The sequence below is a fragment of the Vipera berus genome (assembly GCF_964194415.1).
Source record: "Vipera berus genome assembly, chromosome: 10".
Taxonomy (NCBI): domain Eukaryota; kingdom Metazoa; phylum Chordata; class Lepidosauria; order Squamata; family Viperidae; genus Vipera; species Vipera berus.
The window spans coordinates 680,475-704,174 of record NC_138213.1 but is presented as its reverse complement, the minus strand read 5'-3'; the positions used below and the strand labels follow the sequence as shown (position 1 = coordinate 704,174).

The window sequence follows — 23,700 nt, the reverse complement described above, 5'->3', positions numbered from 1 at the left end:
GCTTTGGATAGATCGGGATCCTAGGAATCCACGTCAGCTAGCGTGGCCTAGAGATTGTGGTGCACATATACAGGGACTATTATAATTATGCCTTCTTAAATGAACAGTGCAAAGAAATAGAAGAAAACAATAGAATAGGGAGGACCAGAGATCTTTTCAAGAAAATTGGAGAGATGAAGGGAACATTCCATGCAAAAATGGGCATGATAAAGGACCAAAATGGCAGGGACCTAACAGAGGCAGAAGAGATTAAGAAGAGGTGGCAAAATTACACAGAAGAACTATACAAGAATGAGCTTAACATCCCAGATAATCACAATGAGGTGGTCACTGACCTCGAGCCAGACATCCTAGAATGTGAAGTGAAGTGGGCCTTAGAAAAGCTGAGCAACAACAAAGCTAGTGGAGGTGACAGTATTCCAGCTGAGCTATTCAAAATCTTAAAAGACAGTGCAGTAAAAGTGCTACACTCAATTTGCCAGCAAATTTGGAAAACTCAACAGTGGCCATAGGATTGGAAAAGATCAGTTTACATTCCAATTCCAAAGAAAGGCAGTGCCAAAGAATGTTCAAACTATCGCACCATTGCACTCATTTCTCATGCTAGTAAAGTCATGCTTAAAATCCTACAAGCTAGACTTCAGCAGTATGTGGATCGAGAACTACCAGAAGTACAGGCAGGATTTCGAAGAGGCAGAGGAACTAGAGATCAAATTGCTAACATACGCTGGATCATGGAGAAAGCTAGGGAGTTCCAGAAAAACATCTACTTCTGCTTCATTGACTATGATAAAGCCTTTGATTGTGTGGATCATAACAAACTGTGGCAAGTTCTTAAAGAGATGGGAGTACCAGACCATCTTATTTGTCTCTTGAGAAACCTATATGCGGGTCAAGAAGCAACAGTGAGAACTGGACACGGAACCACTGATTGGTTCAAAATTGGGAAAGGAGTCCGGCAAGGCTGTATACTGTCACCCTGCCTATTTAACTTATATGCAGAGCACATCATGAGAAAGGCAGGGCTAGATGAATCAAAAGTTGGAATTAAGATTGCCGGAAGAAATATCAACAACCTAAGATACGCAGATGATACCACTCTAATGGCAGAAAGTGAAGAAGAACTAAAGAGCCTCTTGTTGCGGGTGAAGAAGGAGAGTGCAAAACTTGGGTTGAAACTTAACATTAAGAAAACCAAGATCATGGCATCTGGCCCTCTCAATTCCTGGCAAATAGATGGGGAAGAAATGGAGGTAGTGACAGATTTTGTTTTCCTGGGCTCCAAGATCACTGCAGATGGGGACTATAGCCAAGAAATTAAAAGACGCTTGCTCCTTGGGAGGAAAGCCATGGCAAATCTAGCCAGCACACTAAAAAGCAGAGACATCACCCTGTCAACAAAAGTGCGTATAGTCAAGGCTATGGTCTTCCCAGTTGCAATGCATGGCAGTGAAAGCTGGACCATAAGAAAGGCTGAGCGCCAAAGAATTGAAGCCTTTGAACTATGGTGCTGGAGAAGACTCCTGCGAGTCCCTTGGACTGCAAGGCGATCAAACCGGTCAGTCCTAGAGGAGATCAATCCTGACTGCTCTTTAGAAGGCCAGATCCTGAAGCTAAAACTCAAATACTTTGGCCACCTAATGAGAAGGAAGGACTCACTGGAGAAGAGCCTAATGCTGGGAAAGATCGAGGGCAATAGAAGAAGGGGACGACAGAGAATGAGGTGGCTGGATGGAGTCACTGAAGCAGTAGGCGTGAGCTTAAATGGACTCCAGAAGATGGTAGAAGACAGGAAGGCCTGGAGGAATGTTGTCCATAGGGTCGCGATGAGTCGGACACGACTTCGCAGCTAACAACAACAACAACAACATAATTATAATATATTTATAATTATAACATTATATTATAATCTTTTTAATTGTTTTTAACTTTTGTATTTCTTGTTTTAATTCCCTGTAAACCGCCCTGAGTCCTTCGGGAAAGGGTGGTATACAAATCCAATTAAATAAATAAATAAGTAAATACATGTGGACAGAAAAACTATCCCGATATGTCCCCACAGATGCAATCTCGGAAGAACATTAACTGCTAACGGAGTGACTTGTCACATTATAAACTCAGCAACGTAGATCTGGAAGTAGATTGCACAAGAGTGTGGTGGTATTTCAAAGGGCAGAGAGCCTTTGCCACCATCAGCTCATTAAAAATAGGGTGTGGAATTGGAAAACTGGCTGCGTAGAAGCTTTTTGAAAAGGCAAGGCTCTCAAAGTAAGGCACCTGTGTAGACAGCACAAGAAGTTGTGCAGAAGAAAATACTAAACCGATGAATTCTCCCATCATAGAAGGAGGGCGCAGTTGGCTAAAGGGTATCCTGACCATAGCGGGAACCTCACTGAAAGAAATCTAGTCGAGGATCATTAAAAGAACAGCATATATCAGATACGGTTGGCCCTGATGCAATGGCAGCCTGGCCAAGCTCTCCCTCTGTTGCCCCCTGGGACCCATGTTCCTCTGCTCCCCCTTAAAAGCCCAGGTGACGATCCTACTCTCTTGTTTCTGCTTTTCTGGAGCTTCATCCTCAAGAATGGCCATCCCCTGGTCAGCGTGATTGTGAAAGCCACAGCTCATCCGGACCTTTCATAATACCTCCCTGCCATTCAAAATGCTCACCGCCTGACTTGTTGTCATGTGGCTCACCCTCCACCCTTCTGCTAAAGGAGGAGCTGAGTCTATGGCTTTAAAAGCGGGGGGGGGGGAGAGAAAGAGTTCTTTCTTTGCCATTAACTTTTGCCAATCAATTTTGGAGGCAGAGAGAAATTCAGCCATTATAACATTAGGAAGGAAACCAGGGACAGTGACGTGGATACGGTGCTTCCCAAGAAAGAAGCCGGAGGATCGCTCTCCTCATTTACGTAGGCTGAAGAATAAAGGCGATGTGCAGAAACCAAGGAGAAGAACAGCCAAGAGGCCGGTGCTCTGGGATCCTTGGAATTGTGTTGCGGCGGAAACGTCCTTGTGGGAGCTTGTGAAGCGTTGCTGGCTTTGCCGTCCCAACCGCTTTGCTGGAGAGCTGATCTCACAGAGCTAAGACTTTCTGGGAAGAAGACTGCTGACGGAGGAACCTGCAGCCCACAGGTGAGCATTTGGGGCAGCATCTGAAAACACTTGGGAAGAAAAGCTCTTCCAAAATTGGTGCCCCCCCCTTATTTTTCATAAGCATCCCCACAAACAGCCTCCATGATGCCTGAGACATCGCCAGTGACGATGCATTTGGACTTCCCCAATAGCACCACTGATCTCCTTGCCAACTGGACCAATGGGTCCTTCTGCGCCAGCGAGCAGCAAGTGGTGATCCCCAGTGAAATCTTCCTGACTCTGGGAGCAATGAGCTTTGTGGAGAACTTGCTGGTGGTGGCCGCCATCGTCAAAAATCGGAACCTTCATTCCCCCATGTATTATTTTATCTGCTGCCTAGCTGTTTCAGACATGCTAGTGAGCGTCAGCAACCTGGTGGAGACTCTCTTCATGCTGCTCATAGAACATGGGATGCTCATCATAGAGCCCACTGTAGTCAAGCAGGTCGACAACGTCATGGACATGTTGATCTGCAGCTCCTTGATGTCTTCTCTCTCCTTCCTGGGCGTCATCGCCATGGACCGCTACATCACCATCTTCTACGCCTTGCGCTATCACAGCATCATGACCATCCAGCGGGCTGTGGCTCTTATGGGGGCCGTCTGGCTGATCAGCAGCACCTCCAGCATCCTCTTCATTGTCTACGACAGCACGGCCGTCATCCTGTGCCTGGTGGTCTTCTTCCTCTCTGTGCTGACCCTCATTGCAGGGCTCTACATCCACATGTTCATGCTGGCACACCAGCACGCCAGGCAGATTTCAATCCTGTACAGCAAACAGCATGTGCCCCAGTTTACCAGCATGAAGGGGGCCATTACCCTCACCATCTTGCTCGGAGTCTTCTTGATTTGTTGGGGACCCTTCTTCCTCCACCTCATCCTCATCCTCATCTGCCCCAGCCACCCTACCTGCAAGTGCTACTTCCGTTACTTCAGCCTCTACCTCATCCTCATCATCTGCAATTCGGTGGTGGACCCCATCATCTACGCTTTCCGAAGCCAGGAACTCAGGAGAACGTTGAAAGAGGTGGTCTTGTGTTTCTGGTGACAAAGAAAGAGAGGCTGGGTCCCTTAGGACACGAGGCAAACCTAAGGCAGTCAGCCTCACCCCAAAGAGGGTCTGGGTGCACCGTTATGGGCCAGCAGGTGACTCTTTGTGACCCAGCACAGGAAATAGTGGAGATGGGTTTGCTTCATTTTTGATTTCTGACTGTTGAAAGGGCCCCACGTCCTGCCACTCCTCTCCTGCTTGTAGCCAGCTGGGTGCTTATTGGATGGCCACAGGCTGGAGCTGAAAACAGCCACTATTGCCCGAATCTACTGTAATGGGTGTCCTGTGTCAGCGGCCGCCTTCTATGGTTGTTCCCAGCAAATACTCTTGTGATTCCCACAGCTTCTGTTTAGGTTCTGTTTGGCAGAGGGCAAAGGGCTAACGCCCCTCCCCCCAGGTCAGATCCTGCTTTAAAACTGGTGGCTCAGAGCCAGGGGGATCTCTTTGAAGACAGCCCAGGACTGTGGGATCCTTTGCTGGAGAGCTACATTCTTGCCTGTCTCTCTTCTGTTATCTGAGGTGAGTGATCAAGTTTTAGTAAGAGGCTACAATAGAGAACTCGGAGAACAAGAAAATTATCCAGCAGCCACTCAATTCCACTTTTCTGTTGGACAGGATTTATACTTTAGACTAGCAGTTTGAATGCAAATACCTTTTTGTACAGGATGGTTGTTGCTCTGTATTAAAAACTAAAGTTTCAATTTCAGGTGCCCCGGGACATTTTTTGACAGATCAATGTGCTTCCTTCCTTTAGGTTTTGCAGGTCCCTCTCTCCTTCCTCTATGGCTGCCCACCATCTGAATAACATGAAGGGCAATGGGGGAGGGAAGGCAAACGCCAAGGAAGCATGGTCACGAGTTTGGGGGCCCTGATCTGCATCATTCTTTGCAATATTAGCACATTTGTGTCAGTTGGATGGATTTTAGTAGAAGTTCCTTGCAAGTCACTTTCAGAGGTACCGATCTTTTTTAACATGACTTTCCAAAGGGCATATTTAAGGCGAGTACAACAGAAGGGGAGAGGAGATCCCACCCGCGCCCGCACTTCTCCGCCAGCCAACGAGCAGGTCCTTGCCGGTGGGCAGCCCGGCTGGCTCGGAGGCAGGTACAGAGCCTCGCCCCGTCCTTTTTGCCGGTCCGATCTCCAGAGCTAATCAAGATGCCAAGGAGGGAAGCGCGGGGTTCACGCCAGGCCGCGGCCTTTGAGCGGCGGAGCTTGCCTGCGAGAGGCGTGCGAGGAGGACGCGCGGAAAGCCCGGCCTTTCTGACGCCTCCGGCTGGAATGGCGCCCGTTAGCAGCAGCGCCAGGAGCGTCCGCCGGGGCAAACGAGGGGAAGGGCGGCTCCCCCAGCCTCGCAGATCCTCGGGCGCGGCAAGGACCGGGTTTCTGCTCGGAGGGAGGGGGAGCGCAGCTCGCACGGTCCGGCTTCGTCCTCTGGCCCGGCCCAAACGCCGCCTCTCTCGCCCCCTGCGCCGGGGCCAGGGGCCAGGCTGGGCACGCGAGGCGTTGTTCCCCTCCCGCAGGGCAGCCGCGGAGCAGACAAAGAAGGGAGGGACGTGCTCCCTCCTTGTGCCCCCCTCCGGAAAAGCGGGCGGGGGGCGGGCTTCCTGGCCGGGCTTCTTCGGGATGCTGGCGCCTGAACAAAGGGCGGGAGCCGCCCAAGGTGGGCTGCAGCAACTCGCTTCTCTGCCCCCCCTCCAGGCAAGCGGGGCTTCGTCCCCCGCCTCTCCGGACCTGCCCGCGGCGCTCCGACCCTCCCACGTTTAAAAGCCGCTGTTCTTAGGACCAAAGCCCCCGTCGCCCCCTCCCCCCTGCGCGCGCCGGCCTGGTCCCGGGGCCGGGCAGTCGTCGGCCGCGAAGAGCTGGAGGGCGGGGCCGCGGGCCAAACGCTCGAGTCCCGCCGCGAGGCAGCCGGTCTGCTTGGGTGCCGTTCACAAAAGGTGCATAATAAAAGCGAGTTGAAACAAAGCGACAGGACGGAGACCGCGAGCAGAACCGAGGCTCGGTGGCGAGCCCGCCGTGTTCTCGCACGGGCGGCGGGAGAGGCCGCCCACGGAGGAGGAAGCCCTCGGCACACGCTCAGGAGCGCTCTTCCCCAGCAGAGCGCCAGAGGCAGAGCCTGGAGCGAGCCGCGCTGCGTAACGCGGGGAGGAGGCGAGGCGCCCGATCCCAAGGGGCAAGCCCCGCGCCGCCGCCTCGCCTCCCGCCTGGTCCTGATGCTGCAGCCGGTGCAGTATTTTGCAGCGACGCCTCCGGATTGGCCGAGCCGTCCGCGGTGACGTCAGCGCCCAGCCCGGGTGCAGCAGGCGCCCCGATAAAACCCGTCGGCAGAGCCCGGTCGCCTCCTCCAATCGCTCCGCGCCCGCCGCTCCTGCCGCTGCCCGTCGCCCTCCAGCCCGCCGCCGTCCCCGCCGCCGCCGCCGCCCCGCCGCCGGTGCAGCATGAGAGAGATCGTGCACATCCAGGCGGGCCAGTGCGGCAACCAGATCGGAGCCAAGGTAAAGGGGGCGGGAGCCGGGGAGCTCAGGTGCGCCAGAGGCGCCTGCCCCGCTCTCTGGCCCGGATCCGTTTGTGCGGCCGGCTGCCCTGGTTTGCAAGACGCGGCTGCTTGCAGCCTGGCTTCCTGGGAGCGATGCCCGGGGGGAGGGCGTGGGCTGAAGGGTGGCCGAAGCGGGACTCCCGCTCCCCCTGCCTCCAAGACAAAGCGGGGAGTGGTCTCGCTCGGCAGCTGAAAGACCCCCGAATCTCCGGAACAAAGACCGTGCTGGACACCTTGAGCTCCGTGAGGCCAGAAGCCGAGGGGTACCTTGTCCCATCGGCTCCCGTCTCCATCTCTCTGGCCCCTCAGATCTTCCGAGGAGGGGCGTCTCCCTTTCTCTCCTTAGCCGGAATGGAGGTGGGCTGGCCACTTTGTCTTGCGGCTCAATCTCGGGAGCTGCAAAGTGAGAAGGAGAGTCCTGGAAGGACTTTCCCAGCTTGGCAGGCAGCGCTGACTGAGGCAGGGACTCCCCATCCCCCGAAGCCCCTTCCCACTCCCGAGAGCCCTGGACAGCAGACAAAGAGCCGGGGAGACCAATGAGAACCTGCTGCTTGAAAGGACCGGCACTGCCAGGACAGACTCGGGCGACGGGGCGGGGGCTGCTGGAGGGAGGAAGGGGTTTCCTCTGGGCAGAGAGCGAACGGATCCCAAGGAGGCTCTGCCAAGAGAAGGCAGGGCAGCTGAGGCTTTGTAAAGGGCGAGACTCCAGCTGCCATGACTCAGTGCCACAAAGCTGGCTGATCATCCCTCCAGTCCCCTTCTCTACCCCCCCCCCCCTTGTGCCTGCTCTGAATAAAAAGGAGGCCACCTCCCTGCAGTGAGATATCGCCACTTAAAGCTCTGCCTATCCCCGTGGGTGGAGGAGCACAGCAGCCTGAAATCAAATCAGCCTCCGGAGCACTTTGGCAGCTGAGCCTGGTGGCAGCTGAGCCTGGGGGCCCTCCCTCCCTCCCACCCACCCTCCCACCCACCCACCCACCTACCTTCCTTTGAGGAAGGACAGCCTGCCTTTATCCTGGTGGGGAGGGGCCAGCCCCTCACAGCCCAGGGCCTCCGATGAATAATAAGCTCCCCCTCCCCACCCCCAGGATTGGTTTCTGACAAAGCAGCTGAATCTTCCATGGGCTGTTCTGGGATAGTGGGGGGAGGGAATCTTGCTGCACAACAAAGAAACTCTTTAAAAAGCATTATTATTATTATTATTATTTTGTATTACCAACTTCAGTGAGAGAAATATTTCATGGAATACCAGTCTTCAATCTGAGATTTTATTGAACTCTGAATTAGGCTTCACTGCAAAGGAATTACATGGGACACCCTTTAAATTACCCAGGTTACATTATCTTTATGTCCCCTCCCCCTCTGAGATGCACCAGGATGACAGGTAGCCTGTCGTGAAAAGGGAGGGGGGGAGAGAGCAGGTTTTTCCTCCATGGGCTATTTAAGCAGCCTCATGCATATACTAGTAATGATGAATAAGCCATTGTAAAATCACAGATCCTGTAACAGAATGGGATCAATGCAGGACTGAGATTGGCCTTCCCATGTTCCCAGTCCCCAGGAAGGAGATTTAAGAGGAGTTTTTTTGGGGGGGCAATTTTGACTTACGGCCAAAGTCCCACATCAGTGCAGTCCCAGGACAGGAGTTTTGTGGCATGACACAGAAGAGGGTCTGATTTCCTCAAGGGCAACTATTTCCACTTATTCCTATCATGTGACCAGCTCTTCATTTAACGTGTCTTGCAAATCTATGGAGGCTACCCTGGTACGCCAGGTTGAAATTGCATAAGAAGCTGCCATCAGTTTGCCATCTCAGCCTGTCTCCCTCATTTGGGCCTCGGCCGGCTAGGATATCTCAGCCTGTGATCCACTAGGCTGAGCCTGGTGTCATCCGGGCTTCCACGGCCCAGATCAGATGTGATTTCTCTGCTAAAGCAGCTGGCCAGTTCACAAAAAGGCTGGTCCTCAAATCTACCTGAAGTTCTTGGCTCCCTGGCTAAAGACAAAAGACAGTTTAGACAGTCCTGTCATCTTAAAAAAAATCTGGAAGACTCTTCTTGGATCTGCAGTTTTCCATCCTTGTACAACACCCTATTTACAGAGGACACAGTCGTGACACTCGCACCATTCCTGACCTTGTCGGTGAGGAAAGGCTCTCTAGCAATCGCAGCTCCATTTGCTGGATCCACAAACCACTTAGAGATGGTGCAGTCTCCTCTACTTTACTCCCAATTCCACAATGAAAGAACAGAATCTTTAAATCAATAAAAAAAATCCATCCAAATAAGCTGTGACTGTCACCTGTGGGAACGCTGCTTAGCCCTTGTTTACAAGATCGAGCTTTTGTTCCAAGTGTTAGAAACCGGATCCTGATGAGTGTTTGCCCTTCAAGGCTCTCTGGGGAACATGTGACGCTCTTGCTGCAGTCCGCATCCGACTGTTGATCCCCGTGTATTTGCACCAATACGCAGAAGTCGAGAGCTTTATCTCTCAATTGGATTAGTCTGCAGAAATGGATCTGCTCTCCTGGATCTGATTTCAAGGGCAAAGCACCGTGTTCCTTTTTCAGCATGTTGTTGTAGCCTAATTAGCTTTCGGACTGCGGCCAGATGTGCCTTTACAGCTAAGCACATTGAGGGCTAAGAGAAGCCCGTGGCAATTAAGCTTCCCTTCCTGGTTGGCTGGGATAGGACACACACACACACTGCCCCCATGTATGCCTGGAGCTGGGAATGCCTTCAAGGAAGGAGAGAGATAGTTTCAGCACCGTGGCCAGGTCCCTCAGCTAGCATGCCGTTTCTCCTAGGGAAGAGGTCATTGACTTGGCTGATTGGGCAAAATCTTCTGAGGTTTTTTTTTGGGGGGGGGGGTCTGTGGGGAAAAGGTTGCCAACTGAGTTGTTTGGCAAAAGGCGCACATAACAGAAAACAACTTGGAATGTTTTTTTCAAAGTGTAACAGCAGAATGAATCATCTAGTAATGCTCTGATTCCTATTCTTATTTGTTGAAGATATCACAATTATGTGTCTCATTTTTTAAATTCTCTTGTTCTTTTCTCAGTTCTGGGAGGTGATCAGTGATGAGCATGGGATAGACCCCAGTGGGAACTATGTCGGGGACTCTGATCTGCAGCTGGAAAGGATCAGTGTGTACTACAATGAAGCCTCCTGTAAGCTCTGCTCCCTCCCTAACCAGTGTTTTCTGACACCAAGGATTTCCCTCTGATAATTTCTTGGAAATTACACAGGCCGACCATCCCATTCGATAAATAGGTCCTCTCCCATTTGACATCAGGTCTTTCCCTCAGGCACTTCCAATGCTAGCAGGGAGAAAATGAAGTCTATACAAAGACGGCCTCACAATTGTTTTTATCTAGCCCACATCGTGCTGGCATTGAGAACAAGGATGTGGCTCATGGGTTCCCAAGCCCAGGAGGGAGGTCATTTGGCCATGCACCTTTTGAGCATAGCACTGTCAGTAGAAGTAAGCATAAAGGGATGACAAGGAACATGAGATGCTTTGAGCCTGTCAGAATCCATGGGGGGGGAATAATGTTTTAAACATACATTTATGAATGTGATATAAATTTATCCCCCCCCCCCCATGGATTCTGACAGAGCCTTCATATGTAGGGTTTTGGGTGCGACTCTTGTCAAAGGAACTCATGCTGGTTGTCTGCCAGCATGAAGCACTTGGGAAGGGACCAAGCTCTATAGATCACTCGAGGAGTGGAGGGAGGAACCATGTTGAATAAATGCAAGTGCCTGTTTGGTCGATGAACCATCTAGGTTAGCCCACTCGAAGGAAAATGTTCTTTGTCTTTCCAGCTCACAAATATGTCCCCAGAGCCATCCTGGTGGACCTGGAACCTGGCACCATGGACAGTGTTCGCTCAGGTGCTTTTGGACACCTCTTCAGACCAGACAACTTCATCTTTGGTATTGTCCCTCTTTTGCTCCTCTTTTCTGGATCTTCTTCCCTCTCTCCCTCCTTAACTTAGCACCCAGTTCTACACTCTGGAGATGGCACAGCTTCTCTTTCCATTTGTTTTGTTCAGGCTGCTGGGATTGGTAGAATTGCATCTCTGGGTCAGGAGGAATGGAAAGGCCCTGGTGGGGTTGGTGATTCTGAAGGGTGCTGGGAATTAGAATAACAGAAGGGGAACCAGCTAGCCAAAGGCAGTGAGAGGCACAGAAGCTCCAACTCAGACTAGGATTGTTCTTCAAGGCCTTCTTGGTTTCTGAGGCAGAATCAAGTATTTGTAGGCAAGGAAAAATGCAGGCTGATTACCCACCAAACAGGTATCTCAATTCTTCTTTCATAGGTCAAAGTGGTGCAGGGAACAATTGGGCTAAGGGGCACTACACAGAAGGTGCTGAGTTGGTGGATTCTGTCTTAGACGTGGTGAGAAAGGAATGTGAAAACTGCGACTGTCTGCAAGGCTTCCAGCTCACTCACTCCCTCGGTGGGGGCACAGGATCTGGCATGGGGACCCTCCTTATTAGCAAAGTCCGTGAAGAATATCCAGATCGGATCATGAACACTTTCAGCGTGGTGCCTTCCCCCAAAGTATCTGACACTGTGGTAGAGCCTTACAATGCCACCTTGTCTATCCACCAGCTGGTGGAAAACACAGATGAGACCTACTGTATTGACAACGAAGCCCTCTATGACATCTGCTTCCGAACCCTCAAGTTGGCCACCCCAACCTATGGAGACCTCAACCATCTGGTTTCTGCCACCATGAGTGGTGTGACCACCTCTCTGAGATTCCCAGGGCAGCTCAATGCAGATCTGCGCAAGCTGGCGGTCAACATGGTTCCCTTCCCTCGCCTTCACTTCTTCATGCCAGGCTTTGCTCCCCTGACGGCCCGCGGGAGCCAACAGTACCGAGCCTTGACTGTGCCTGAGCTCACCCAACAGATGTTTGATGCCAAGAACATGATGGCTGCCTGCGATCCCCGCCATGGTCGCTACCTCACTGTGGCCACAGTCTTCAGAGGACGCATGTCCATGAAGGAGGTGGACGAGCAGATGCTCGCGATCCAGAGCAAGAACAGCAGCTACTTTGTAGAATGGATCCCCAACAACGTCAAGGTGGCTGTATGTGACATCCCGCCCCGTGGCCTGAAGATGTCCTCTACCTTCATTGGCAATAGCACCGCCATCCAGGAGCTCTTCAAGCGCATCTCCGAGCAGTTCACGGCCATGTTCCGGCGCAAGGCCTTCCTCCACTGGTACACTGGGGAGGGCATGGATGAGATGGAGTTCACAGAGGCGGAGAGCAACATGAACGACCTGGTCTCCGAGTACCAGCAGTACCAGGATGCCACCGCTGAAGAGGAAGGGGAGATGTATGAAGACGACGAGGAAGAATCTGAAGCCCAGGGTGCCAAGTGAGGGCCTGGCTGGGAGCAACATTCTGCCCTCCCTGGGGAGAAGCCACCCTTGACACAACCCCCTGGCTTGTCTTCATCCGCCAACTTTCCCATCTGCTGAGTTTTAGACAACTGGCTTCTAGTTACTTCTGATTCAAGTGTTCCAAAACTTAAAAATTCAGTATTTGACCATCTTTTCTTCCTGCTCCCCAATCTTCAGTTTTATGAGTTAGTGCCATTCCTTCTGTTTGTCACTTTGATAAGTTCTTTACTTTTTACTGGTCTGTGTCTGTTTTTATGTTTTGGAATACTTAATAAATTTATTGCTGTCCAGCTTGTGGGCTGTCTGATTTCTACCACTTGGAGATTGGGTGGCTGGGTCAGCAAACACGGGCATTCCTTGGGTCCCTGTTTGGGTGGGCTCAGTCTTTTTACTTGCTTGTGGCCACAAGCAAGAAGATGCCGGACTGCTGAAGACCATTCCTTGCAAGGCCATCGCCGGGTTTGCTTGTGGAGCTGGGTAGAAGGGCTGCCTGACAGACCCTGGAGACAAGCCAGAGGGATCAGGTGGTCACGGCTGGATGGATCTCCTTGAAGGGCAAAGGGATCACAGACTGCCTCTTCTGGGCCTGCCGTGGGGCCGGGCCAAAGTACCAACAGGGGGAGATCAGACGGGTTAGTAGCAGCAACCTTGACGCTGACGTTTGGCTTGGCTGAACAGGCCTGAGATATGTGCGTGGGTTATTCCATGTGCAACTGCATCTCCCCTCAGAGCATCCTGCAGACGGTGCCACATCTAGCAGTGGTTGCCATGTTCTCAATGGTCTTTAGACACGTGCTGCAGGTGAGAAGGGTGCCCACCTGCACAAGGTCTCACCTTCTTTCCCTTCCACTCTTTGAGGGTTGTTCAGTTTTGCTGCCAGGGAGAACTCGGCACTCTGCCCAGAAGCTTTTCCCAGGCTCAGCTGGGAGGGCACAAAAGGCCACTCGCCTTCTCTGCCTCTCTTTTCTGCAGCCTGTGAACCTGCAGGTGCGCCTGTGCTGGCCCTTCCCCGTTTTTCACTCTGAGACACAAGGTGGTGCCTTCCCCAGAAAGGTTGGCAGTCGACAAGCAGCAACTCTGGGGTTCAGGGAAGCCCTTTCTGCTCATGGCTGCTCCTATTTCTTAGGGCTGTCCTTAAACAAAACAATGAGGCGTGTTCCGCCTTGACCCGTGTTCCGCCTTGACCCTTTTGGCCTGTTTTTATTTAGCAAGGCAGGGGGGCGGGCGAGTGAGCACCAGAGCACTTCTGGGGCTCTGGCAAAGTGCCCAGCAGGCCCTCCCTCCATCTGGCCAGATACAGCTGATGTCCCACTTCTTCCCATGGGGACCCTAATGCAGGGGTCCCCAACCCCCGGTCTGTGGACCAGTACCGGGCCGCGGCATGCCAGCAACCAGTTCGCACAAACAAAGCCCCATCTATGAGATGCAGGCAGCACACCAAACCACACACCCTCTGGCGGAAAAACCTCTCTCCACGGCACCAGTCCCTGGTGCCCAAAAGGCTGGGGACCTCTGCCATACTGCATGCCACTAACAATGGCATCCAGCTGTCTTCCTTGTGGTTCTGGCGGTGAGGGGCACGGCTGCAGAACCAAAAAGGGTCCCTGCAGTGGGGTCAAAAAAATGAAGATGGCACTTGCAAGTGATGCACATATATTAAAAAAAGAGGTGGGGCTTAAGTTGTGTGGTCACAAGGACCATCTTTTGAACCCTACTCCCTGCAAATACCATCTCCACCAATAACCCAAAACTCAAGGCCTTGCCTAAATGAAAACAAAGGAAAAAGAATTCCTTGCTAAAGCTGTAAAAGTAACACTACCACACCTCCCCCCTCCCCCAGAGGAGTCAAGTCAGCTTTTGAACCGATAGCGGGAGTGGGGGAGTGTTCTGCTGCAGGCCCTTGCTTCTTGGCACTTACAATGCGGCCTGTTCTCAGAGAGACAGACCTAACTGCATCGAGCAACCAAAGAAATGCTCAGAAAGTCCCTGCAAAGTAGGCAATTCCATCACGTTTCTTCATTGACCTGGACGCGGCCTGAGGAAAACAGTTCTCACAGTTTTGTTCAAATGAATGAATGGAAGATGATCGTGCTTTAATGAAAAAATTGTCCTGGAAAAACAAGCTGAAGGCTCCGTAAATGGAGCTTTTCCTTAAATCCAGAGCACAGAACGGAAAGGAACGGGCAGATGAGGCTGCCAGTGGCTCCCAGGCCTTTGAGCCTGGCGGCCCCAACAAGCGCCACTCGGAGTCAAGAGTCACCTGCGTGGCACCAGGGCACCAAAGCTAGGAGGCTGACCCCTCAGGCGCAGCCGAGGCTGCCTCACTGCCTCCTTGGGGCCAATGTGCCATTCAGGGCCGGTTGCTGCGCCTGGTTCCTCCCCTGCAGAAGAAGAGGTGGGCTTCCCCTTCACCAGCCAGGGGGGGTCCTGGGGGCCTCGCCCGGCCCTCGGCCGTGTGACCTGGATAAGGCACCAGGGGAGGGGGCGCCCCCAGCCCCGCCCATCGGGGAGCCCTTAGCGGCCCCGGGCCCCTCTCGAAGGGCCGGAGGGCGGCCGGAGCCGCGCTCAGAGGAGACGGGAAAGGGAAGGGGGGGCCGGGGGCAGCGCACTTCGGGCGGGCTCCCGGCCTCCGCCTGCCTGCTATTTCGTGCCCGGTTCTTCCCGTTGTTTAAGGCCGCCTCGGGCGTTGTAATAACGGGAAAGGCGGGCGGGGATCCAGTCGGCCCTGGGAGCAGAAGGGGCCACGCGAAGCCCTCGGGGCTCTCCGGCCCGGCAGGGCCCTTCGGGCGGCGGGGAGGGCGCGGCCCGGCCGGAGAGGCGACACTCGAGTTCCGCGGTCCTCCGGCCGCGCGGGGGCAGCAGCGGGCGGCGCGGGCGCCGTGGGCGCGCTGTGCTGCGCGGGCCGCGGGTTGCAATGTAGCGAGCGGAGGAAGCGGCGCGTCCGGGCCAGCCGACCGGGCCGGGCCGGGCCCCTCCCCTCCCCATGGGCGCGCAGGTAAGGGCCGCCCCGTCCCCTCCGCGACCCGCCCCCTGCCCGGCGGAGCTCCCGCGGCCCCCGCCACCGGCTGCCTCGCCGCCTCCGCCAGCCTCCGCTTGGGCTGCCTCTGCCCGGGGCCGCTTCCGCTGCGCCCCGCTCCCCTGCCCGGTCTGGCCCCGGCTCGGCCAAGCGGCAGCCCGGCAGCAAAGTCCCCTCGTGCGCTTTCCCTGAACCGCTCCCCGTCCCCCCCAGCCCCCTTGAGTCGGCCCTGCCCCGCCGCCGCCTCCGCGGGGCCTGCTCGTGGCCTGCTCGGGAGCCCCGTTTGGGGCCCTCTTTGGCCGTTCGGGCTGTAGCGGGAGCAGGCTGACGTAGTGAGGGAAAGCCTCGCTTCTCCCCCGGGCCACAGGCCAGGACGAGGGCAGGCTTCTTCCGGGGATCCGGAAACAGATAGTGGCGTAATTACCCTGAGCCGAGTTCAACAATTAAGCCTTTACGGGGCCTGTTTGGTTTTGTCTTTGTGTGATGTGTGAACCCAGCCCTGGCTAATGGCTTATCCTGATGTCCAATTAAACCAATATCCACAGTTCAAAGTTCCACATTTATTCAGTAGCGATTCAGGCTTAGTCTCGTTATTTTTAATGGTTTTAAGTCGCAGACTGTCCAAGTGGAGATTTGATACCAAATTCAAGACTTTCTGCAAAACATTTTTGTACTTTGACAATAAAGGTTCATTCGATTTAATTCTAATTCTCCTTTATGGCATTCCTGAGGCGTGCTCTGTAAAAACTCTTAAAAACTCAGGCTCTTGCTGAGCTGATAGTGGCCTCCCTGAAAAGTTATTCAGCAGACACTGGGTGGAAACAGGAGGGCCTTCAATGCTACCTCCCCCCTCCGCATGGGTGGGTGTGATAAAGCGGCATCATCACCACCATCCTCATCCTCATCATTAGGGAGACTTTCTGGTGAGAAGCCACCCAGCTGATAGGCTCAGCAAAGCAGGGATGCTCTGGATGATGTCATTTTAAAGCCTCCTTGAGGAAATGAGGCAGAACAAAAGAGTCAAATAGAATTACAAAACGTGGTGGGATGGCAGGTCCTTTTTCAGACCCCCCCCCAAATCACAGGAGCATAGCCCCTCCTCCTCTTCCTTTCTGTCCCTGTCTGTTCAGGGACAGCAACCGAGGGCTCCTTCGCCAGCTCCCTTCCCTTCTTTGCCTTCCCTCAGCCTGGAGCTCCCTAAATCCGCCTTGGTAGTTGTGCAAGTAACCTCAGAATCCTTTGCCTGGAGGGGGGCTGTGCCTGCTAGAGTTCCCAGAGTTGGGGATCATGGGTCACTGCAACTGGGGTTGGGAGATTCTGTACTCCAAATACCTCAGAGCTGATAGATCAGGAGGAGGTGGGGAGAGGATTCGGCAGCTCTACGTTTCTAGAAGTGTGGAGTCCTTGGTGCGCTCTGAGCTTGGTTGTTTTCAGGAGATGTTTCTTTCTGCAATTCTTACTCATTCCTAGGATATGCTGGCAGCAACCATGTTGCTCCAGAAAGTGCTCCCAGCTGTCCGGCTAGATATGTTCATGACTCTGCAGAGCACAGGGGGACCATCTGAGCTGGCAGAACTGGCTTTTCTGCCTTCCAAGGATGCCAACGCGGCTTGAGAGGCTGGGAGGAGCTGAAATTGTATGGGAAACACTCCAGTAGGCTGAGGCCCTGACCCTGGGATAGGCATGCTTTGATGCCTTCCCCCTGACCTTGGCTTCCAGCAGGTTGGACTGCTATGGAATATGATGAGAAGCTGGCCCGTTTCCGGCAGGGCCACCTCAACCCGTTCAACAAGGACCCACTGCAGAATCGGCAGGAGCAGAAGACAGCCGGGCCTGGAGAGGACTTTCCTCAGAAAGGTGAGCTGTCCCCTTCCTCGCTTTGTCCTTGGGAAGGAATCGGCAGCACTGGATCTAGACTGGATCCAGGAGGATTTTCCGTCCTTTCCCCTGAAGACTGGATCAATACCCTTTGGAAACTTGAGGGCAGGATTTCCATGGCCAAGGGTTTCCCATCAACGTCAGCCTTGGGGATGGCTCCAAGTCAGCATCCAGCTGCTGGGACAGGAGACCAGCTCTGCCTTGAAAATCCCAAAGCTGCCCTGGCAACCTTCATTTCTGAGTCCCAGATGGCTGCTGTCCCGTGGGAGAGGCCTGCTTGCTCGCAGGCCTTTGCTGCAGGCTGAGTAGAGAAATGGGCCATCCTGTGGCCTCCTCCACCTTTGAATCTGGTTCTGTCCCCTGGGATTGGCCTGGTGATGGCTGGAGCTGGTCAGGAGTAGATCCCACTGACCATCTGCTAGTTTTGCCAAGCCCAGGGGCTTCAGGCGACAGAAAGGAGGAAGCGGTGACCTTTGGCTCTAGCAGACCAGGCACATGGAGCCCAGATAGTTTCTGGCAGACCAAGACTCCTGGCAGTGCTCTGCGTCCTGAGCAGGCTTGTCTGAAGGCCAAGTGGTTTTTCTTTCCCCCTCGCCATGTAGACTTGAATCTGGGACTGTCCCCGGAGGAGCCGGTGTTCCACTGCTCAGAGCGCACCATGGACCTGGGCCTGGCAGAGGACCACTTCTCACGCCCCGTGGTAAGAAGGCAGCCTGTGGGACTCGGCCTGCTGCAAAGGCTGAAAAATGCCTGTACAAGGGGGTAAGGGGGAGAGGCTATAATGTGAAACACTTGCAGGCCAGAAGCTCTCAGCTTAGCAGAGGCTGGGCGCCCCTGCGCTGGGCGGCGGTTCTTCCCTGCAGGGCCTGTTCCTGGCCTCGGACGTGGAGCAGCTGCGGCAGGCCATCGAGGAGTGGAAGCAGAGGATCCTGGAGCTGCCGGATAACTCCGAGAAGCAGAAGGATGCCGTGGTGCGGCTTATCCACCTGCGCCTGCGGCTCCAGGAGCTGAAGGTACAGCACAGGCCGGGGAGGGTGATCCTGAGCTGCTGCCGGTGGTGGATGGTGGGCGGTGGTTCTCAAACATCTGGATTCTCGGGAGGCCTTGCAGCCCTCCAAGGAGAGGGCAGGGTTTCCTCTCCCCTCCCATTAGCTGAAAGGCCCCAGCCCCCTGCCACAGTTCCGGGGGTTGTGGAGGAGGCTTTTGGCTCAGTGGACAAAAGGTTGTAACTGGTCCCCCTCCCAGGACCCCAGTGAGGATGAGCCCAACATCAGGGTGATCCTGGAGCATCGCTTCTACAAGGAGAAGAGCAAGGGAGTGAAGCAAACCTGCGACAAGTGCAGCACCGTCATCTGGGGGCTTCTCCAGACCTGGTACACCTGCACAGGTGAGCATTCCCTCCTCCCCCCCACCTTGCTACGGAGCTTGGTTCTGGCAAGGAGGGGCACTGGCCTTCCTGCCCAGACTCTGGGCTTGGGTCAGCGTGGCGCTTCCTTCCCCCTCCTCCCAGGCTGCTCCTATCGCTGCCATAGCAAGTGCCTGAACCTCGTCACCAAGCCATGCGTGCGCTCCAAGGTCAGCCACCAGGCCGAGTACGAGCTGAGCATTTGCCCAGAGACGGGGCTGGACAGCCAGGATTACCGCTGTGCCGAGTGCCGGGCACCCATCTCTCTCCGTAAGCTCCTGCAGGGAGGAGGGAGACTGAATCGGAAGCTGCTCCAGGCGGAGCTCCTGCTTCGCTCACCAGGAGGCCTTGCTTCAGTCCAGCCTCTGCTGCAGCAAAAGGCTTGGGAAGGGCCATTTCCGGCCACTTGGGTCTCGTGAGCAGATGCGACTTTTGGGTTGCCCTCTCTTGTCCAGCTATCTGGAGGGCAACATGGTTCTTTATTGTCCCAGCAACTGGGATCTGCCCAGCTTCCTAAGGACCCCCTGCCTCACTGCTTACCTGACCTCCACTCTTCCTGCTGTAGGTGGAATCCCAGGTGAGGCTCGGCAGTGTGACTACACAGGCCTCTATTACTGCAGCAGCTGCCACTGGAATGACCAAGCTGTCATCCCTGCCAGGGTCATCCACAACTGGGACTTTGAACCCCGCAAGGTAAGTGGAGCTTGGGGTGGATGAAATTTCCCCCAACTAGAGGAGGCGACGTGAGGTCTGAAGTTGGGAAGCCCTTCCACACAGCCTGGTGTGGGGAATGAAATATGCCTGTGTCATGTTCTGTGGACCGGCAGAAGAACCAGTCTGAAGGACACACCCGTGTCCTTCAGTTGTGTTGAGCCATAATTCCCATCATCCCCTGACATCCTAGCCAGCTAAGGTGATATGGAATGGTTGTCCAGACCAAACTGGAGGGCACCTGTTTGGAGAAAACGAGCTGCCTAGACTGTGGGGCAGACCAGGAGCAATGGGATGTGGGAAGCTTTGTAGAGCACCCCCTTCCGTGTCTTGCGTTAGGATGAAATACACACGTGTTTTTATTGGACAGGGCGCTTACTGTCTTCCTCACTATGTGAGTGAGGACAGTTTCCATGGAGCCCCATTGTGCAGGGGAGGCAGAGAGGAACTGCCCTGCACAGATCACATCTCACACAGAGTGCTCCATTCGTCCCGGAGCGGGGCAGGCCGGATCCCCTCTGAGGCTCTGCGGGGCTATTTAGTCACAGGCCTTCCCTGCAGTGTGTGTCTACTGTCTGCTTCAGGAGGCCAATGTGATTTTCAGGTCTCTCGCTGTAGCATGCGCTACTTGGTGCTAATGGTGTCCCGGCCGGTCCTCAAATTGCGGGAGACCAACCCTCTTCTCTTCAATTACGTTGAGGAGCTGGTAGAGATCCGGGTGAGTATTGGAAGGGCTGGGAGTGGGCCTAGAATGCCTCGGGAGCATTGGGTCCTGAGCTGGTGTTCTCACACAGAAACAGAGCCGTGGGTGGGCGACCACTTCTTGGCCAGGTTCTCCAGCCAGCGGTCTCTTTCCCCTTCAGAAACTGCGTCAGGACATCCTGCTCATGAAGCCGTACTTCATCACCTGCAAGGAGGCCATGGAAGCTCGGCTGCTGCTCCAGGTCAGAGGAAGCAGCTGTCCAGCCGGGGCCCGTGGACCTCTTCAAAGCATGGGACGGGCGCAGTTGGATTGGGGGTGCTTGACTTCCCCAGGTGGGAGAGGGCGTGAAGAGAACATCTGGGCAAGGTGGTGAACCCCGTTCCCGTTTTCAGCCTTCACCCTCTTCCCCCACCCCCGCAGGCAAACTAAACTCTTGTCCTCCCTCCAGCTGCAGGACCGGCAGCACTTTGTGGAGAACGATGACATGTACTCTCTGCAAGACCTGATGGATGTCAACGCTGGGCGACTCAGCTGCTCCCTGACGGAGATCCACACACTCTTTGCCAAGCACATCAAACTGGACTGCGAGGCAAGGCTGGCTGGGCAGGAAACCGCAGCCAGGCTGCTGCAAGGAGGCCCTGAGAGGCCTCGTCCTGGCTGCCAGTTGCTACAGGGGTTGAGTAAGAATAAGCCGGTGTAGAAAGAAAGGAAGATGATCTTGAGGGAAGCGCGCAGGAGCTCTTGCCTAGCAAAAGGGTCCAAAACATGTTTTAAAGTCCAGAACTATAAGGTAGCATCCAGAAGAGGCTCAGATGGAGCCTTCCCAGATTCAGTGGCGCACAAGAAGAGGAGGTGTATCACAATCATACTTGCAAGATTCTGAACTTGCTGATTTTTGGTTTTCAAAAACTCTCTAAAAATATCTGTCATGTTGAGCTCTGCCATTAATTTTCCTTTTCTCTAGAATATTTTGTATTGGAAAATTTCTCTCTCCCCCCCATCACCACTTAAATGTTTGTCTATATGAGGGTTGCAGGTATTTGGCAGCCCAGGATTGGTAGTCATGCGAAGGGCACGTCCATGGAGGGGCTTGGATTGGCCCCGTGACTCACCAGCTTCTCTTTTTCTTCTGACAGCGGTGCCAGGCAAAGGGCTTTGTGTGTGAGCTCTGCAAGGAGGGAGACGTGCTCTTCCCCTTTGACAGCCACACCTCAATGTGCACAGACTGTTCAGCCGTCTTCCACAGGTGAGTGCAGACATTTGTGACCAGCCCCTGCCGCCTCTAATGCCAAGCAACAGGAGGCCTGTGGAAGCCAGCGGGTGGGTGACTCCTCCAGAAGAAGGAAGCTAATGGGCCCTCTGTTTTCCCTCTCACAGGGACTGCTTCTACGACAACTCCACAACATGCCCCAGATGCGCTCGACTCAGTCTCAGAAAAGAGTCGCTGCTCAGGGAGCGCAGTATAGAGCTGCAAGCCTAAGTGTGGCTTCTTGAAACAGGGGACCCCGTCCGCACCACAGAGTTCCCAGCAGGCCTGTGACTTACTTCTCCTCCCTGAAGGGAAGCAGCTCAGACTGCCAGAAGAGGGGAATGCCACGGCCAGGCTGAGGTCAAAATTCTCCTTGAGTTTCCAACTCCGAGGCTCCCCCTGCGGGAGTCCAGTCCTGGCTGCAACTGGCAGAGGTGGGGAAGGGGCTGACAAATGACTTTATGGAAAATGGGTGCCACCCGACTCGGTAACTGGCTAATATCGCCCCTGCTTTTCTGGCCTCCTTACAGACTGATAATTCAGCAAAGACAATGGCTGCAGAAATGGCAGCCTTTGGAAAGTTGTTCTTTTGATCATCTGCCTTGGAGATGGACACAGACTTGGTTTTACTTTCCCATCCCCTTAGCTCAAGATAATGGCAATTGCCAGCACTGGGTGAATTATAGAATAGTCTCTGTCAGCCTTGAAAAACAACTATGGGACTCTTTACGCCACAGTAATTTATCACAAGCACTAAAATCACTTTAAATAAAGCTAAGTATAAATATTGAAGTCTGATAGGGTTGTAGACTGCCTTCGATGTTGTTCCTCTTCTATCTCCAAAAAGGTTTTCATATTTCATCCTCTAAAAGTGGTTAACTGAAAAAATCCATTTTTGGTAGTTTTCGCTGTTATGTGTATAGTGACCCAGCTGACAACCACGAGGGAGGATGTTGAGTGACAGCATCTTCCATTCAAGTCTCCTAGCTCTGCCCTCTATATGTCACCTGGGTTGTGTGCCTGCTCATCAGATCGTCCATTCTTTCGACAATATTATGAGTGACGGCCATCGTGCCTTGAGGCACCGCTTCCCTTGCATAGATTCTGATCTTTTGGGGTTCTGACACTGACACGTTACAGGAAGTTGAAAACGTCCTGATTGAAGCCACCAGGTTTTGAAGATATCCTGGAGATACTTTGGGAGGTTATCCATCCTAGTTCAGAATAAAGAGGGAATTTTGGTCCTGAAAAAAAGGAATGTGTCTTGGAGACAATATTTATATTCCACTAAAAAGAAGAAGGGCTGAGGAGCAAACGTCTTGATTTCCAGCCGGCATAAGTTTTGCTCTAGCCAAATTCCTGCAGGTAGCAGTCGGGATGTCAGGCTGAATTCTGCTCTTGGCTTGACAAGGCCATCTGGGAGATTGCCCCAATGGATAGCTCCAGGTATTCCACAAGGGCAGGGCTCCACCCGCCAAGCCTGTCGGACGTGGTATTTCAGGCCCAAGTGGGGCCGCTTGTCCTCTGCCTTTCCCTGTGCTGCTGCCACCCCCACCCCAATCTCCGAGCTGCAGAAGGGAAGGTGTGCCCCCACCTTCCAGTCCCCGGGAGCTGTTCTATCAACATGCCTTGTACTGAATGGGACTGTGATCCATCCAGACAGTCTTTAAGCCCAAATGCCTTTTTCCCGCCATGTTTTCACAGGTGCTCTGCCTGGAGAAATGCAGGGAACCCCCAGCCCTGAAGCTTTCTGCCTGCAGTGCCTGGGTGAGTCCTGGCTTGGAGTAAAAGAAGCTACCTTAAACCAAGATCATTTTCCTGACTTGCGTGGCCCTGCCTACTTTAGAAGCTACCAGAGGTCACCTTGATCAGTAGCGTATGCACTGACCCACCGCCTGAAAAGAATCGGGGGGAGCAAAAACCCTACAGAGGCCATTTGAAACAACTTTAATCACCAGAACATCGGAGGTAGCAGAGGGCCGCTCTACAAGTACGGGCAGAATTTAATCCAAAGGGGGGGGGAACATGGGGGGGAACGCAGAGCACGAAAGGAATACAAGAAAGATGGAGGTTCCAAGTACTGAGGACACCAGACTGGTTAGGTGGAGTATTGGTGAGATCCCAGGCAGACCTCGCTTTGCAAAAAACGGAGTGAAGATCTTGCTTTCCTCCTGGGAGCTTAGCCATTCTTTCCTTGATGCTGGGACCCAAGAAAGTGCTCCTCGGTGTTTAGAATGCAAATTCGCACCCCTTTCCTTGTGCGTTGTTCCTTGGTGCCCTCGCCACCAGGCAACAGCCAGCGTCTCTCCTTTTACGGTGCAGCTGTACGTAATCGGGAGAGAGTAGCTGTATCATCTCGTAAGGGGTTTTTGCTCCATTGCTGCACAAGAGGCCGACGCTGACTAGCTGAGGAAAAGCGTATCTTGCTTGACCCCAACATGCAGCCTGGAATGTCGAGAAGACTGGGGCGCCCATCCCCCATGCAGCCAGGATGTGGCCAAGATTCAGCAGAGCCTGCAAGGGCAACGGGGGCTGTTGTGCTGCTCCATCCTTGGACCTGCATAGGATGCTCTCCTGGGCCGGGGGGGGGGGG

General features: G+C 53.9%; 3 protein-coding genes across 7 annotated transcripts; all 3 read left to right on the top strand.

Annotated features, from left to right (window-relative positions):
• Positions 1 to 2,085: 2,085 nt before the first annotated feature.
• Positions 2,086 to 4,880, top strand: MC1R (melanocortin 1 receptor). Its single transcript, XM_081335796.1, has one exon. It carries the CDS (start codon positions 3,238 to 3,240, stop codon positions 4,180 to 4,182), a length of 945 nt encoding a protein of 314 aa, XP_081191922.1. The 5' UTR covers positions 2,086 to 3,237; the 3' UTR covers positions 4,183 to 4,880.
• A 1,734-nt stretch (positions 4,881 to 6,614) lies between these two features.
• Positions 6,615 to 12,435, top strand: TUBB3 (tubulin beta 3 class III). The gene is made up of 4 exons (XM_081335795.1): positions 6,615 to 6,683; positions 9,785 to 9,893; positions 10,552 to 10,662; positions 11,049 to 12,435. The coding sequence occupies exons 1-4, from the start codon at positions 6,627 to 6,629 to the stop codon at positions 12,122 to 12,124; spliced, it is 1,353 nt and encodes a 450-aa protein (XP_081191921.1). The 5' UTR covers positions 6,615 to 6,626; the 3' UTR covers positions 12,125 to 12,435.
• A 2,599-nt stretch (positions 12,436 to 15,034) lies between these two features.
• Positions 15,035 to 22,344, top strand: DEF8 (differentially expressed in FDCP 8 homolog). 5 transcript variants are annotated; one of them, XR_014027460.1, is made up of 12 exons: positions 15,035 to 15,140; positions 16,881 to 17,018; positions 17,642 to 17,739; positions 17,903 to 18,052; positions 18,285 to 18,426; positions 18,550 to 18,714; positions 19,010 to 19,137; positions 19,760 to 19,873; positions 20,019 to 20,224; positions 20,307 to 20,447; positions 20,995 to 21,104; positions 21,236 to 21,311. XR_014027460.1 is itself a non-coding variant. In XM_081335691.1 (12 exons), the coding sequence occupies exons 2-12, from the start codon at positions 16,895 to 16,897 to the stop codon at positions 21,336 to 21,338; spliced, it is 1,356 nt and encodes a 451-aa protein (XP_081191817.1). In that variant the 5' UTR covers positions 15,035 to 15,140; positions 16,881 to 16,894; the 3' UTR covers positions 21,339 to 22,344. The 5 variants fall into 5 exon arrangements, 3 of the variants coding, with proteins under 3 accessions (XP_081191817.1, XP_081191815.1, XP_081191816.1); XM_081335691.1 differs by having other exon boundaries at positions 20,019 to 20,099; positions 21,236 to 22,344; XM_081335689.1 differs by having other exon boundaries at positions 19,950 to 20,099; positions 21,236 to 22,344.
• Positions 22,345 to 23,700: the final 1,356 nt, after the last annotated feature.

Coding starts and splice junctions, on each gene's coding strand:
- MC1R (XM_081335796.1), top strand. CDS start 3,238: ATGATGCCTGAGACATCGCCAGTGACGATGCATTTGGACTTCCCCAAT.
- TUBB3 (XM_081335795.1), top strand. CDS start 6,627: ATGAGAGAGATCGTGCACATCCAGGCGGGCCAGTGCGGCAACCAGATC. Junction 6,684..9,784: donor GCAACCAGATCGGAGCCAAG/GTAAAGGGGGCG, acceptor TTCTTTTCTCAG/TTCTGGGAGGTGATCAGTGA. Junction 9,894..10,551: donor GTACTACAATGAAGCCTCCT/GTAAGCTCTGCT, acceptor TTGTCTTTCCAG/CTCACAAATATGTCCCCAGA.
- DEF8 (XM_081335689.1), top strand. CDS start 16,895: ATGGAATATGATGAGAAGCTGGCCCGTTTCCGGCAGGGCCACCTCAAC. Junction 17,019..17,641: donor AGAGGACTTTCCTCAGAAAG/GTGAGCTGTCCC, acceptor CTCGCCATGTAG/ACTTGAATCTGGGACTGTCC. Junction 20,448..20,994: donor ACATCAAACTGGACTGCGAG/GCAAGGCTGGCT, acceptor TTCTTCTGACAG/CGGTGCCAGGCAAAGGGCTT.